A 14,815-nucleotide genomic window follows, 5' to 3' on the forward strand; every position below is an offset into this window, starting at 1 on the left:
TATAGATGCAGACAAAAAAAATAAATACTGCTAATAAATGCTCACATTTATGAAAAAAAATAAGTTTGACATTTTGGAAATGACTTTCTAGTCAAGAGATGTGATATTGATACCTTAAAAGTAAACTGGCAAGATCGCGAAGGTGGCCCACCAGTAGCTTAATCTATTAACCGTACAAAAACACAAATTTGGTCGCACTAAGCACACAAACAAGATACACCATGTTAATCGATGAATTCTATGGCGTGTTCAAACACAAGCCAGACTACAGACGCAGAGAAACTGTGTGCAAAGTCAACGCGGTGATGGGCAAGGATGGATTAGCCTAGCATGGTGTGAGCTGAGTCGGAGGTGTGTCAGCATGAAATGGAAATGTTTCCCCTCGAGTGAAATTTGCGCTTATCCCCGGGCCGCTTCATCAATATACGGCGAGGAGGAGGAGGAGGAGGAGAAAGACAGAACGTGGAGGGAAATAACAGGAAGAACTGGAGATCAGTCGAAAGCTGCGCTAACACACACACAAACCGTCACAGGCAGGGTTTGCATCTCCAGCTAACGCAGCTTAAAGCTAATGATTAGCGGTTTGCTGTGAATTAACACAGACTGCACAAAAGGTTCAGTGGTCCAGTTTGAGTTAATAATGGAGTGAAAACATCTGTTTCAACACATCTCCTGATCAGACTGCTGCTCTTGCGGTCTCTACGCTAAGCTAAGCTCCGTAGCGCCAGCTGTACTCGACAAACGTCGTATTTTCATTCACCTCCTCACGCCGTCAAAGTTTTGGCAGACGTTTCAGTGTGTTTCACGACATTGTTCATTTAGTGGTGAATCTGAGCTCCCAACGCCACCCACCACTCGAGCCACTCGGCCGGCCTCGCTGCCGGAGAGCTCCAAATAACACATTAGCACTATCACGAGGGCATTTGTGAAGAGCGAGAGCTGAAGTGAAGTTGATAGAGCGATTGGTGAGTAAAGCACAGCTGCGGGATAAGAGGTTCGTGTCTCAGCCAACAGCATTTTGTTTTGGGTTTTTTTGTAACAGAGAACCTAACCATGCCTGACACTCTTGAAACTTTGCGCCGATTCATGTTTTACTTATGGGGGCATGTTTCGTCTTTTTTTTTTTAAAGCTCCTTTCAGAATGAAAATACCATATTTAACAGTCTTGGCTTCTCCTGCTTCTATTACATAAATGTAGAGAGCTGCAGTTATTTTAAGTTGATGTAGATTTGCATAAACTATTTACCTTCTATTTAAGAACATGTTATACTGTTACTCCCCAAGATAAGCCTCACCAGTCAGATTTCTGCATAACAGCATGCACAAAGGTACTGTAGATGTAACCTACAGCCACCTTCTTCACCTTTCCTTTCTTGCAGCAAGTAGCAACATTTTTTTCCCACATTAAAAGGCCTTTGCACTCCATACATGTTCAACATATTAACCATGACACCCTCCAACAGTAAAAAGTCCCTAAAGGTGCAGAGGATGTGGAGAGAAACTGGCATACCCTTCGTTTTCCCTGGCACCGTGCCTCCCCGGCTTCAAACACACTAAAAAGACGTTGACAGCGTTATTAAACCCAGTCGAGTGTGGGTGAGGAACTATTAATTCGGTGTTACGGCCTGATTATTTGTCATCTATCCTTGCTGTAATAGTAGGATCTCAACCAAAAGGTGGGGGAAAGGATTTCACGTGCAACCGCACTTGAAACTACGGCCCTTCTCTCCCCAAACACGCGAAGATGCAAGAAATAACAAGCTAACCAGTCACGAGAGTGTCCCAGTCAATGACAGCATATATTGCCAGTGGAAATAGTGAGTGCGTCGCAGACAGACAATCAATAAAACTGCGAGAGGCTCCCACAAGGCCGAGTTCCCTGGAAGATGTTTGTTATTCATTTGGAGCCTTGCTGCTGGAGCTATAATGCGAGAATATGCTTACAAAGGAAGAACTGACACAAGCAGTAAGGCGAGAAATAAATAAATAAAAATAAAACAATATCAACATACCCGCAGTGAAGTTGTAACTTGCTGAAAATCCCACCGCTTCCAGTTCGCCGTCTGTCACAAATTTTATCCACAGATATCTGCCGCTACTCCTGATATCAGGGGGGCTGTGCTGACCGCAGTACCGTCCGAGTATCGGGGAGAAGGCAAAGGGTCCATCCCGGACCTCGATGTTGTCAAATTTACATTCCCAAGAGGACTCGATTGAATAGTTCTTCTCAAAGTGTAGATCGATGCACTGCCTCGGGGGAGCTGGAAGACACAATGAAAATAATGACCAACCTAGCAACAAAGCTCGGAGTCAAATGTTAGCCACGCTGGGACCAGTGGACATTAAACTTGCTTTATTATCAGCATATCATATACCTCTAATTTTCTGATTTAACTCTGATTTTGCCTGTTAGACAACTTAGAAAACACAGTCCACATTGACTTTCTTTTCTTCTGATAATAATCACTAACACATCTCATTATTCATCATCACTTAGTGAGATTTCCCCCTCAGCAGACCCCCAGAAATGCTTCAGCTGACGATAAACAGCTACACCACCTTTTCCTTTTTCCCCTTTTCTCCTTTCTTTCTTAACCGCTGCTGCTTAAAGAAAAGATTTACCTTCAAGGATGTAAACACACTCTGTGTCTGGGGGGTATTTGTTTGGGTAATTGGGAGAAGTGAAGAGCCCTCCTTCTGGTTCTTTCACCCACGTTCCACATTGACCTGCGGGCTTCACTCCAGAATTGTTTTTCACTGAAACGCAACGACCAAAGCCGAGAGAAAAGTGGGATTAGGGCTCTGGAGGGAGGGTGTTAGGGCAGAAAAAGTGTCTCTGGTGGTGGAGATTACCTGCTGTGTCCTTCTTTGTTGCCCCAGACAACCCAAGTATGAGTAGACTTGCAACAACTGTCGGGACAAAGACGAACACAACGTATGAGCTGGAGATCGTGACAATATGGTTGTTTCTTCATTATCCTCACGTTTTGTTAAGGTTTGAATCAGCGAGGAACGCATCCTTGGTATCGGATTACATCCACTGTAGGTCAAGGCTGTGTTCATGCTAAAATTATCCTGACTGTAGCCTTGAAGGATTCAAATGATGCCACAATGTCTGAGAACACAACCTCTGCTGGAACTGCAATGTGAATTTCTAACATTTATAAGTGAAGGCTACCCTTTAGAGACATTTCTAAGGCTAAACAAATGATAAAAACAGTCTTCTCTGTGTGTATTTGGTGCCAAATATAACACTGAGTGGGGGAAAAAATAACTACAAGAACTTACATCATGACCTTCAACTGTGAGTTTACAGGTTGTATGATGCACCTTTTCTCCCATTAAATCACCATTCTGCTCCTATATTAGTTTGATCTGATATCGGGAGTGCCTCTAAACTGATTACAGGATTGTCACACTTCTTTCGGAGCAATTTTTTTATTTTTTTATTTTTTATTTATTTTTTTGAGCAAGTGTGCGTCAGCTGGATGAATACGGGCGCCTTACCGTGATGGAAGCTGTGCCCATGTACCATGTCTGTTCCTTTCACAAACGGCTTCAGGCTCAACTAATTCCATTTAGATGTGGGGATACTTGGAGAGAGAAAAAAAAAAGACGAGAGTTTCTGAAATTTCACACCGAGAAACCGCTCATGCCATGCAACCAAAAAAAATAAAAACAAAACCCCTCCTTATTAAAAATCTAAAAGAAAAGGAAGATCCTTTCAAAAGGTGTCAACAAAACTAATCACCAGTTTCATATAAAACCAAAAACAGTTCCAAACACTCGCCCGATTTCCATCCAAACAATACCCTTTGGTGCTTTTGATGCACAGAAAGGATTAATAGTCCCTTCATCAGCCCTTCTCTAATCGCTCCACCTTTGCGATCTTCTCTTGGGAAATATCATGGACAGCCTTGTTTTGTCCTCTTTGGTCCCTTTATCAGGAGAGGGGTTCCTTCAGGAGCACGTAAAACCACGCAACACTCATCTCTGCGGCGTTTTCCGCACTCTTAAGTCGGTGCGTAAAAATCTCCTGGAAAACAGCGTGTCGTGGAGGAAAAAAGAAAAGAAAGAATATTACGCGGATTGGGGTTTCATCTGTCGCCTCTGCGTTGCTCTGAGCGCGTCCCTCTCTCTTGGCTTCTGTCAACTGGAGACTAGTTCCCGCAGCCGGCAGGAGTTAATGTATGATCCCCCTCCCCTCCTCCTTCTCCTCCCGTTCATCCAGCAACAACCACAGCCGTCCAATGCGCCACAATCCTCACGTACTTTTGACGCACGCGTTGGAAACTTCTCCAGGACACGACTTCATCCGCGCTCACACGCGCACACGTGGACACGCACCGGAAAAGTGATAAGGAAAAAAAAAAATATATGTGTGTGTTTGTTTGTTTGAACAATAAAGCACGCGCTGCAGAATTTACATCAGCTCGTGGATGTGCCGCGCAACGAAAATGGAAAGGTAAGCAGAAAAGGAAATGAGACAGGAAATGGAATAAGCAAGCACGAACGCATACACGCTCAATCACCGTGATCCAACACGGGAAACCGGAAGAATTATACAGAGAAAGAAGCTACAATTATATATTTAATTGATTTCAACAGTCTGCTTTTGGAATGCATCCTAAAATACACACGTGCATTCCCACAGTGAAACAACTAGGCCTGGCACCCTCTTCAAAGTTATCATCTTCAGATTTTCTCCTCACCTCTCCATGTTTCCAATTTCTACAAGAAATGGAAAGGTGAAATGATGCCGACGGAGACGCTGCACTTTTCTGTCTTTCTTTTTTCTAAAAAAAAAAAAAAAAACTGACATAGACCCATTACTTTCCTGAGGTTGTGGGTGTCAGGATGTATCCACACTCTAACACCGAGTGTGTAGTCGCTCTCACACCTGATGACAAAGCTGATCAGAGGGTGCCCAGGGACGACTCAGGGGCTCGGGCTCCCAAAATAGTCTTGGCACCCTGCAGACAATATCCATCTTCACATTCTCCTGCTGCAGAGCCGATCTTGGACCCGGTCCCTCTATGTTAATGCCACCGGTTAGCATTTGCTCGACGGTGTGGATCGGCTAAAGATGACAGCGGACGGTTTGTGTAAAATCTCCCGCGACATGACGGCCGACTTTGTGTGTCTTCTTCTGTATGTGTCCTTCAAGATCACCCTGAGATTTCAAAGGTAAAGCCTCTTACGCCCTCCTCTTAATTATACTCTGTCCCAGAGATTGTCCTGTTAGCCACTCCGGAAGCATTTTTTATTTTTTTTTGGCAGACAATGCATACTTTGAAGGTGGCACACTGACTTCCAGAATCCAAGTGGGAGTGGGAAATCTCAGAACTCCTTTCAGCTAATAGGCTCCTGCTAATCTGTTATACAGACTGATTTAATGGACTTGGGATTTAGACCACCCTACACAAACACACACACACACACACACAGAAGGACAGCGGCTTAGCCACTCACTTTCTTCCTACTGTACTGTAATAAACCCCCAGTGAAGCCGGAAACCGCGGTGCAGCTCGCCTCTGCTTTCTCCAAATAATTTCCAACGAAGAGATTTTAAAATGTCAATTTCTCTGCAAAGGCAAAGCCTGTTATAGATTTTGCCGTCTGAAGGGACGTCAATAATATCCGCACCAAAATACAATGCCGCGCCCAAAGCTTGTTATTGATTAACAGTGGCACTGTGTCGTCTGACAACTTTATAAGCACGGCACAACACATTTCTGATGGGTAAACTCTGAGATAAAGCAGGGGAGCTATACGGGAATTATTCAAATGAGGCTTATCTGGCGCACTGTATGCAACAGTGGCCCTTGTGAATTTAACAGCAGCCTCCAGTTTAGTTAAAGCAACTGTCTCTTTGAGTGAACGGCGCAGAGGCAGCGGGAGAAATAATTCATTTCAGTAGTACTGTCAAAGTCTGCCATTTTTAATTAAGGAATTCAAATCTGGCCAGCGATAACTTTCGTGCTGTGTCGGCCCCTCCTAAATTTGTAATCAGGTTGGAGACACACAAATCCACTCATTTCACTTACAGCATGTGCATAAGTAGACCGGACAGATCAACAGAGCTGTTTGTTGCATGTGTTCTGTTAAATTTGCTGTCTCATCTTCAGTTAAATTTCACGACTGCTCATGACATTCCTAGCTTTTCCCTTCCCCAGAACACTAAGGCTCACGAGATTCACCTAAAAACCTTCGAAAAGGCACGACAAGTATATTATGTTGCATTTACAAAACGGCAACTAATTCGTGTTTGCATGCTGTTCGTTTGGCTCAGGCCCGACGAGCAAATTGGGCATTCACCTTCTACTTAGTGTCATTCTAATGACACTGCCAGCACCGTTTCTTTGTGTCATTCCAACAGGGGGACAGCGCTTAAGCGAATAAACACTTTGGCTAATGCCTCCTGCCCGGTGGGACTCAAATTAACCTTATTAGTGATGCATCGAGCAGTGTGTTGGCCTAAAAAAAAACAAAAAAAAAACAAAACACAATTTAGTTGTCATTCAAGGAGACTTGTAGTTCATTAAGCAGGACCCAGTTACAAGAATGGGCTGCTCCGACCACGGGCAAATTTGAGCCGCTTTTTTTTTTTATGCTACATTAGCTGTCTGGGTCTCTGGTGATAGAGTAGCTTTATCCTGGTCTTGCACCTGGAGCCAGTGAGAAAATAATTCCATCAGATGATAGCCCATAAACTACCTGTGGCTTCATTTTTGTTGCGGTGCTTGTTGTTAGTTCGCAGTACAGCCATGCAATTTTAAGCTTGTGCTCTCTCTCACCCTTTGTAAAAAATATGACTCCTTCATGCTTGCTCTGGGGTTTCAGGCTGAATTTTGTAAAGCGCCCTGAGACAATCCGTATTGTTATTGATGCTATATTAATAAAATTGAAATAAACATTATGCAAAAGTGTGGAAAAGCAGAACAATTAGGAAATGCTTAATTCAAAAAGGGTCAAAGAGGTAGAGTGTCACTCAAAGCAACTCCACTGTAAATTATGCGCAACTCTATATGATTTACTCTATATGATTCATAAAAAAATTCACTCCTACAGTTGTAATGAATGAGGGATTTACCTAAATAGGCCAAAATCATTTTGCTGTACCAGGCTGTAAACATGTTTTTTCCTGCTGTAAATATGGGTATTTTAAAATGGAGGTCAATGGGGACTGCCTCAAGTGGTCATTTACAAAACGGCCGTTTTTTGGGGGCATTTCTGCTCCTCTTTTAATATTACAGCCCCGGAGGTTTCCCACACGGAAGACAAAACCTAATTTCGTGGAATGATGAATCATGGCAGCGTTGCAACATTTTCATTGCTTGTTAATCTGATGTTTATTTGCCAGATTTCGAATCAATTAATCCATCCGTCTCGTTTTTGAAAAGTCAGATGTGGGGGGATTGAATGTTTGTCGGGGAACAAATGACTCACGGTAGAGCGTCTGATCGATTCGTAATATCTGGTGTTCAACTATTCTGTTATTCAACTAGTTGTGTCAGCTACATGAGGTAGATGTAGGAAGTTAATATAAATATAAGTTGTCATATATTATGCTGGATTAAACCAAATGACGAAATAACTGTAGAAATGTTCAGTTCTAACTTTCTTTTTATACCACTCTGCTCTTTAAACCACATATCATTGTGTGTTCATGCAGTCCATGTATGATATATACACGTAGAACGTTCACAAGGTCAAACATGTTTGGTTACCTCTCTGTCAGACGGAGGCAACATGAGCGGCATGACCGCGAGGTGAACATTTTAAAATGCAGGTACACAATATCCTGCATTGTACATGCGTAAGTCAGAACAAGAGCATCAGTCTCAAATTACTGGAGCATGAATGCATGGTTATTTAAATACTGACTGGTTTTCAGTGTCAGAAAAGAAACATCTGCAACACCTGCAGCCCACCCACTGATCACGTCGTCTGACAACGAGATCAAATCAGATTTTCCATGATAAACTCCAAATGTTTGGTTCGAGCAAGCTTCCCTTTTGAGGAACTCCAAACTCCACCCAGCGCTAATTTCCTTTTGAACTGCTCCACATCCATCTCTCTCATCTGCTCAGTGCTGCAACTCATCTGTCAATCACTGTGGGTTTATCCATCCAGCAATTAATCTTACCCCAAGAGGGGCAGCTGCACTTTCCATGAACCTAAATATCTGCTGAGTTACTGTGCCCGCTCTTCCCATTTTTCCTCTAGTTATGGTATTGAGAGGAGCTATGTGTGCTCTTTTTTCCTTTGTTTCTTTGTTTCCTCTGCATGCTTTTCCCTTTCCATTCCCGTTCAGACAATAAGGGAGCATTGATTTGCTGTTTCACAGCATTTGGGCTGACATACCCTCCACAGTCTGTTCTGTATGCCCACTTGGTTAAAATGACCGTGTAATTCGTCATTTGACCTCATTAGCCACTTGGTAGGGGGGTGCCATGTACACTGTGGAGTGCCACTCTGTGGGCACTAACACCAGTGGGGGAGTCAGAGTCACCAGTGTCATACTGTCACAAAAACAGTGTATTTTATTTTATGTTTTTCTTTTTGGTAACTGATGGAAGAGGACTGAATCCAGAATCACAGCTGACACTGATACATCCCTGTTTATTTACACCACAACAGCAGTTTGTATTAGAAATGTGATTGCAGCGGACTAGCTTAAAGCAGCATGACAAATGCAAGAAACGTCTTAAAATGAACATATTGTGTGTGTGTGTGGGGGGGGGGGGGGGGGATCTTAAAAGACCATGTCGTGTTCACGACAGGAGTGCCTCGTCATCATACCAAAACAAGAAAATAATTACGAATGCTGTTAGAATAAAAATTATAAGCCAAAAATAGAATCGTTTTCTCAAGAAGCCATTGATCCAAGGGCTATGTTAGATGTGTTACCATAGTCAGCATGAACTCAAACTAATACAAATGATTTTGTACATGTTTTACCAACTGGTGAGGATGGAGATTTCAGTTTTATTGTTTTTACTTGATTCATGTAGCTTCAGTCTTTTAGCATTTATTGATGTACGTAGTCCTCACAAGCTCTCATTCCCAGGGTATCAAGTCCTGCCACGTTGTGAAATCTGCTGGCGTTGCAGAGCTACAGTTATGACACCCTTGAAGCGTCGATGGTGTGACCACTAACCCTTTACCCTAACCATAAACCCAGCAAAGCATGTTTGCCCCTGAACCTAATTAAGTATTAAATGTACATAAAGATGGAAAAACACTTTGTGATGCCAGCAAAGATAAAATAATCCTTTATCCCACAGTGGAGGCAAAGGACATTGCACACAACACCAAATAAATACAAAAAAAAAAAAAGAAAATCAAACACAGTAGAGGTCATACATGTGTTAAGGAAGGACCTGCGGTAACTCTCCTTCAGACTAGTGACGGGAGGTCCGGCTCTTTTCAAAGATTCGAATTTCTTATGGTTCAGCTTAGAAGAGGCTTATGGCTCCCAAACGGCTCTCAAATTGCTCTCAAATTGCTCTTAATTAAGCTTCACTTCTATTTTATCCTGATATAGCAATTATGAACGGTTTGTGTGCCTTATTTTCATGCATTTTCATTACAAAAAAATACTGTTTAACATCTTTACCAAAGCTTTATCTAAACTTTACAAAACGGTCTTTAGTGCAGGCGGGCATCAGAAACACTAGATGCCTCAGCTAGGTGTCCAGTTTTCACTAATTTCTTCACTTTTTCCTGGCTCACCCATCGCTCTGTGAGTACCTAGCTTGTACTACCCTCGCTGTCTTTGGAGTGGTCGTATGATCCTAGTCTGTCCTTGCATGTGATTGGCCGCACTGGGTGCCCATCAAAATAGAGTCCCGCGACTGCCTGCATGGTTTTCAGGAGTGGCTGAAGCTTCGGCTCTCAACGATGGGAACTGGCGGAATTGGCCTTTCCCGTTCGCTACAAAGAATTGGCCCGTTAGTGAACGTCGCATCACTACTTCACACAGTGGGGTTGAGGCAGTCGGCTACTGAAAGCCCTGCCCAGCACTGTTGTAGTGCCATGAAGGGGGTGGAACTGGTTTTCCATCAGGGATGACAGCTTTTCTATCATACTCTGATCAAACACCACCGATCACCCACCACCTCCACAGGCTCAAGAGTTTTTTGTGTGGTGGCAAAAGCCGTCACCATCTTGGTAGTGCGTGACCAGCACTTGACTTATTCAAAAACCTATGAGGGCACCCTTTTGCTACTCAAAGTAGCCATTTCCAGAATTATGCATAACTAAGGCTTGTCAACAAAAAACTGTCAAACCAGAACAGACTCTTGCACCAGGTAGTAAATAACGAAACATCAAAGTTCAAAAATAAATCAAAACTCAGTGGACTCATGTGATTTATGCTTTGGCTAAGTCTAAGCCAAGGCATTAAGCACTAAGGGATTTGTCACAGTTTTAAAGAGGAAACGCTGTTGTTGGAGCATTTAGGTTGGTTAACATTAAGGTCAACTGCAAACCAGGTGCATCACACCATGTGTGTCTCTCTGGCACCACAGCAGCTTTCACAAAAAGGGCAAGAGAAGAAGATATAAATCCATTGTAACTCATTTTCTGCAAGAGCAACACTTTTTGTGCAGCTATCAGCATCGGTTTAGTAGTTCACATTAGATACAGTTGATAAAATCTTTTAGAGACCGTAGCTATTTCAACGGACCATATGTGTGGTCATTAGTTCTGTTTGCTTTGTTGCAAAACTGAGCGTCAGAACACATTTTCAGATGTGAGTAAAGTGCAGTGACAACAACCAAATTGACGAAGGTGTTCGAGTCAGCTGAAATAATGCGTGGAGGTCATTCTGTGGACAGCCATTACAAATGTGTTCTTCGAGGCTTGTTTGTTTTTTTTTTTGTTTTTTTATTCACACTTCCTCGCTGCCAACCGTGGAAGTGCAAAAATGTTATTCATCTCCGTCCTGTGTTTGCGGCGCCCCGCTGTAAGCTGACATGGAGAGAGATTGTTTCCGCGGAAATGCCAGGTGGGCGCTGGGTAGTGGGGAGAGATGACCTTTCATATTTGCCCCAGTGTTTGAAGATAGCGAGGCTGCTGAGATCTTCAAACCCTTAAACATTCCTGCACCCTTTCCACGCTGTCAGATACCACGGTGTACATGTTTCAATCAGATTGCAGCCAAAGATGTTGCCTTTGATAATGTCACTGTGAAGTTTATATTTTTCTTGGGAATGTAAGTCCGGCTGAAATATGAAAGACAAAATAGAAGACTACGGATTTTCAAGAATACAATTCAGGTTGCCTAACTACCATCAACTTAAAGTTTGTTTTAGCACTAAAAAAACAATTCTAACCCCTTTAAATGTTAAATTTATTCAGATCAAAAAATGGACAAGAGCATGATAGCAACATGAGAAACACAGCTGTAAAAGATTACACAACATCTTACAGGCACTGCAGGAGGAGAAGCTGTGTGATGTGAAAAAGTCCTGACCTACTCATTGATAACTGTAGTCAAGCCATCGACGTGTGACAAATTCAGTTTTCTGGGGCACAGGGCCCCGGTTAATGTCTAGAATGGAAGAAATGATTTAGCCTAAACGAAAGAGGAAAGTAAGTTTTAGACAAACTTTGAAGTTGAATCACACACATTTCATTTTGTGGAGAAGAATATTGAAGCTCATAAAATAGAAGGCGCAGAGGCAAAAAAACATTTATATTTATATTGTCGCTTGCAGCTGAAAATGAAGGTATTCTGTTTGTGTTGATGCAGAATTCAATAGTCTAACTACATGTATTGTTACAACAACTGATCAATGGACAGCTTTGTGAAGTTGGGAGTTAGTCAAACAAGCTTTTATTTGAAATCATCACATTGTGCAAAGAAATGTGAATAAACAAAGGTTGGACTAGGCCAATAAAATAAAATACAAAATACAAATAAAAAACAAAGACACAAGAAAAATGTATCGTTTTTTCTTGCATTCTGGTGTAGTTTATAATAAAAGTCGCGAAGGTCTCTGTTTTGTCTTCTTTGGCGACACCTATGGTCAAAAGTGGTAATTGCATGTGTGTTTTAAGGCCGTTACTTATTCTGTGAGAAGTTTGTTCTTGCTCCTCGGGCTGTGAGAACAAAATGACGTCATTTTGTTCACGCAGCCCTCTTTTGGGAGTTATCGCAGCTTCTCAACACATCAGCCGGGCAGAACTTTTTTTCTCGTGCCGTGTTTGACAACTATTCTGTGACTATTCTGTCAGAAATTGGAGTGGGTGTGGTTAATGTGGGAAAGGGAACACGGTCCCAACACGGCAGACATTCGAAAAATAACAAAAGCACCTCTCGTTGTCCATCTCCCACATCTCCCACAATGCTTAGCGTGTGTGACATATGCTGCAGTGGGAGGGCCCTATGAGGACTTCCCCGGAGTTCGGCACTTGTGAAGTATGAAATACCTGGCTAACTTTTTTCTTGTTCTCGCAGCCCTAATTTCTTGCTTCTCACAGAGTATGTAACAAGCCTTAGAACACATGAAAACGCTAAGTCCCCTTTCAGACCTTGCAGTAACACCTGCCCTGGGCAATCCTATTGGCCAGCCTAAAGTACAGGTGTGAACACACCAGGGCGCATTTGAGTGATCTGATTTCAGACCACATGTGCTAGTGTAAACACACAATGCATCACCTAAAAAAAGACAAAAGGACCAAGTGATGTCTACGCATTAACATTGGCAGCCTTTTAAAATATTCTGTCCTTGTAGCTGTTAACTAACTAAATAATAAATAAATTTAATCAAGAATTATTGGCATCATTGGTGTGATCATGTTGACGTACAAAGAGTCACACGTAGCTAACTTATGTATTTCCTCAATAATCACCAATGTCTTTATTTACCTTCATTACTATGACATTTTTCATAGTATGAAATAACTAACATCAGGGCAGAGAATAATAAATAAATATGTGTTTCAATGAGAGAGAGAGAGACTAAAGAATAAGTATTATCTCTCCAGTCACGGCGCACACACAACAAACAGCTGTTAGTGGTTCTGATACAGCGATGGCGATTCCTTAGAGACAGCAGCTGTATACATTATTATATGCGCCCCAAATTATGTCGGCGTTTATTTGCATACAGAGCTCAAAACTGGGATTGGATCTCGAGTGCTGGCTAAGAGACGCATGTGGAGATGCATTTCAATACCATTTGTAAACACAAGGCCATAAAAGCTGCAGACTGCCCAGGACAAATGTTAATCCAAGGTCCAAACGTGGACAAACAGACAGTGTCGCCAGGTGGGTTTACGTTTCCCTCATAACATATTTTCTGTTGCACATTATATTAGCACGATTTCTGTGAGAAGTTGTGTTCTATGTGTTGGCCTCAAAACAATGCATTGCGGTACAAAAATAACCTGCAGACGGTTTCACAGCAAACGCTTTCACGGGTTTTCATTTACCACACAACAAAAGGAGCATGAGGTAGCATATGGGTCTATGTGTGAATCATAGGCCGGCCAAAATGTTGCAATATGGCAGTTAAATAATTCATCTCAGAGGCAGGCTGTTGCCATGTTGCCCAAATCTCAAACCACGTACACTTCACTGGATGCTGGTAATTTGTCGCTCTAGCTGTCGCTCTCATGTGAATGAACTGATCCTTTTTGCATTTTCTGCACTGTGATCCATCTGTTTACTCAGTATGAACAAAGTTATTTTGTCATAATGGATTTTACATTGTTAAGGTTTCTGTCCTACTCTTATCTTATGCCAGTTTCATTGCTTGAGCTGACCTCGACACCTCTGGAACACAGTGTGAGAAAAAAACATTAAGCCGGTGTGCATTGTCATTAATTTTAATCAGCAAGACAGAGGCTGGAGGCTTAGACTGACTTTATGTGCAGTGATCAACATTTTAATCTGCAGCCTTTTTAAGACTCGCATCATAAAAATGGTTTATAGCAATGGTTTATGCCGCAACAGTGCAGCCGCGCATTATCTGTGCAATTTGTATGTAGTAGATTCTTTGTCAACGTTATTGCATTCTTGCCATTAGACCTATTGGTGTTATCTCATCACTGCAGCGCTTACACGACGCTGGAGCACTACTGCAGGCACCAGAAGAGTGAAGATACTGAACAGCGGGAAAATAAAGGAGATGATGTGGGGGAAGGGTAGAGAGTGGAGCGGAGGAGAGAAGAGGAAAAGGAAGGAGAGGCGAGAGATGATTAATGATGACTGTAGAGAAGACGGCCAGGTTGGTTAGTGGAATTAACAGAGGCTTAGCCAGGAGCGGACCGCGGGGAGTAGAAGGTGCTTCACAGGGTCGTCGTTCCAAATCGGACACAACTTGAGCTCGTGTGTGGACCTCTGTTTGTACATTCATTAAGACCCCTGCAGTTAGTTGCAGATAAATACATATGCTCTGCAGTAATCTAAAAAAAAAAAAATAGTCTTGGCACAGTGAGAGAAATACCAAACAGCTTTTTCCTCTACAAGGAGTTTACAGTGGTGATTGTGCCACATTTACCACTCAAAATTGGTAGCAATCATTGTAAGAATGGGACCTTGGTTTGGCGCAGAGGTGTACAAAAATAAAAACAGTGACTTTTGATTTAGTTGGCTGAAAAATATAACAGTTACTCTCTTATACTGTAGCTATTCAATTATTTTTAACTCTTTGTTTGAAAAATGACTGTAAAATGTCTCAGATGTGGATGCAGTGACTATGTAGTCATCATGATATCATGCTCAAAGAAGTGAAGCTGTAGCGCGCGGTTTATACCTCTGCATCAGTTTGCCAGCTATAACATCAGCCCGAACCCTATG

General features: G+C 42.3%; 1 protein-coding gene across 1 annotated transcript in view; it reads right to left on the reverse strand.

Annotated features, from left to right (window-relative positions):
• neto1l (neuropilin (NRP) and tolloid (TLL)-like 1, like) overlaps positions 1-3,535 on the reverse strand; it is a gene marked incomplete at its 5' end in the record, with an annotated part of 81,125 nt that extends 77,590 nt beyond the window's left edge. Inside the window, 4 exons of the mRNA XM_084566673.1 lie at positions 2,013-2,261; positions 2,623-2,757; positions 2,854-2,910; positions 3,508-3,535. Coding sequence (XP_084422799.1) covers positions 2,013-2,261; positions 2,623-2,757; positions 2,854-2,910; positions 3,508-3,535 — 469 coding nt within the window. The remainder of the gene's footprint in view (positions 1-2,012; positions 2,262-2,622; positions 2,758-2,853; positions 2,911-3,507) is intronic.
• Between the last annotated feature and the right edge of the window lie 11,280 nt (positions 3,536-14,815).

The sequence above is a fragment of the Chelon labrosus genome (assembly GCF_963514085.1).
Source record: "Chelon labrosus genome assembly, chromosome: 18".
In the NCBI taxonomy this organism is placed as follows: Eukaryota; Metazoa; Chordata; class Actinopteri; order Mugiliformes; family Mugilidae; genus Chelon; species Chelon labrosus.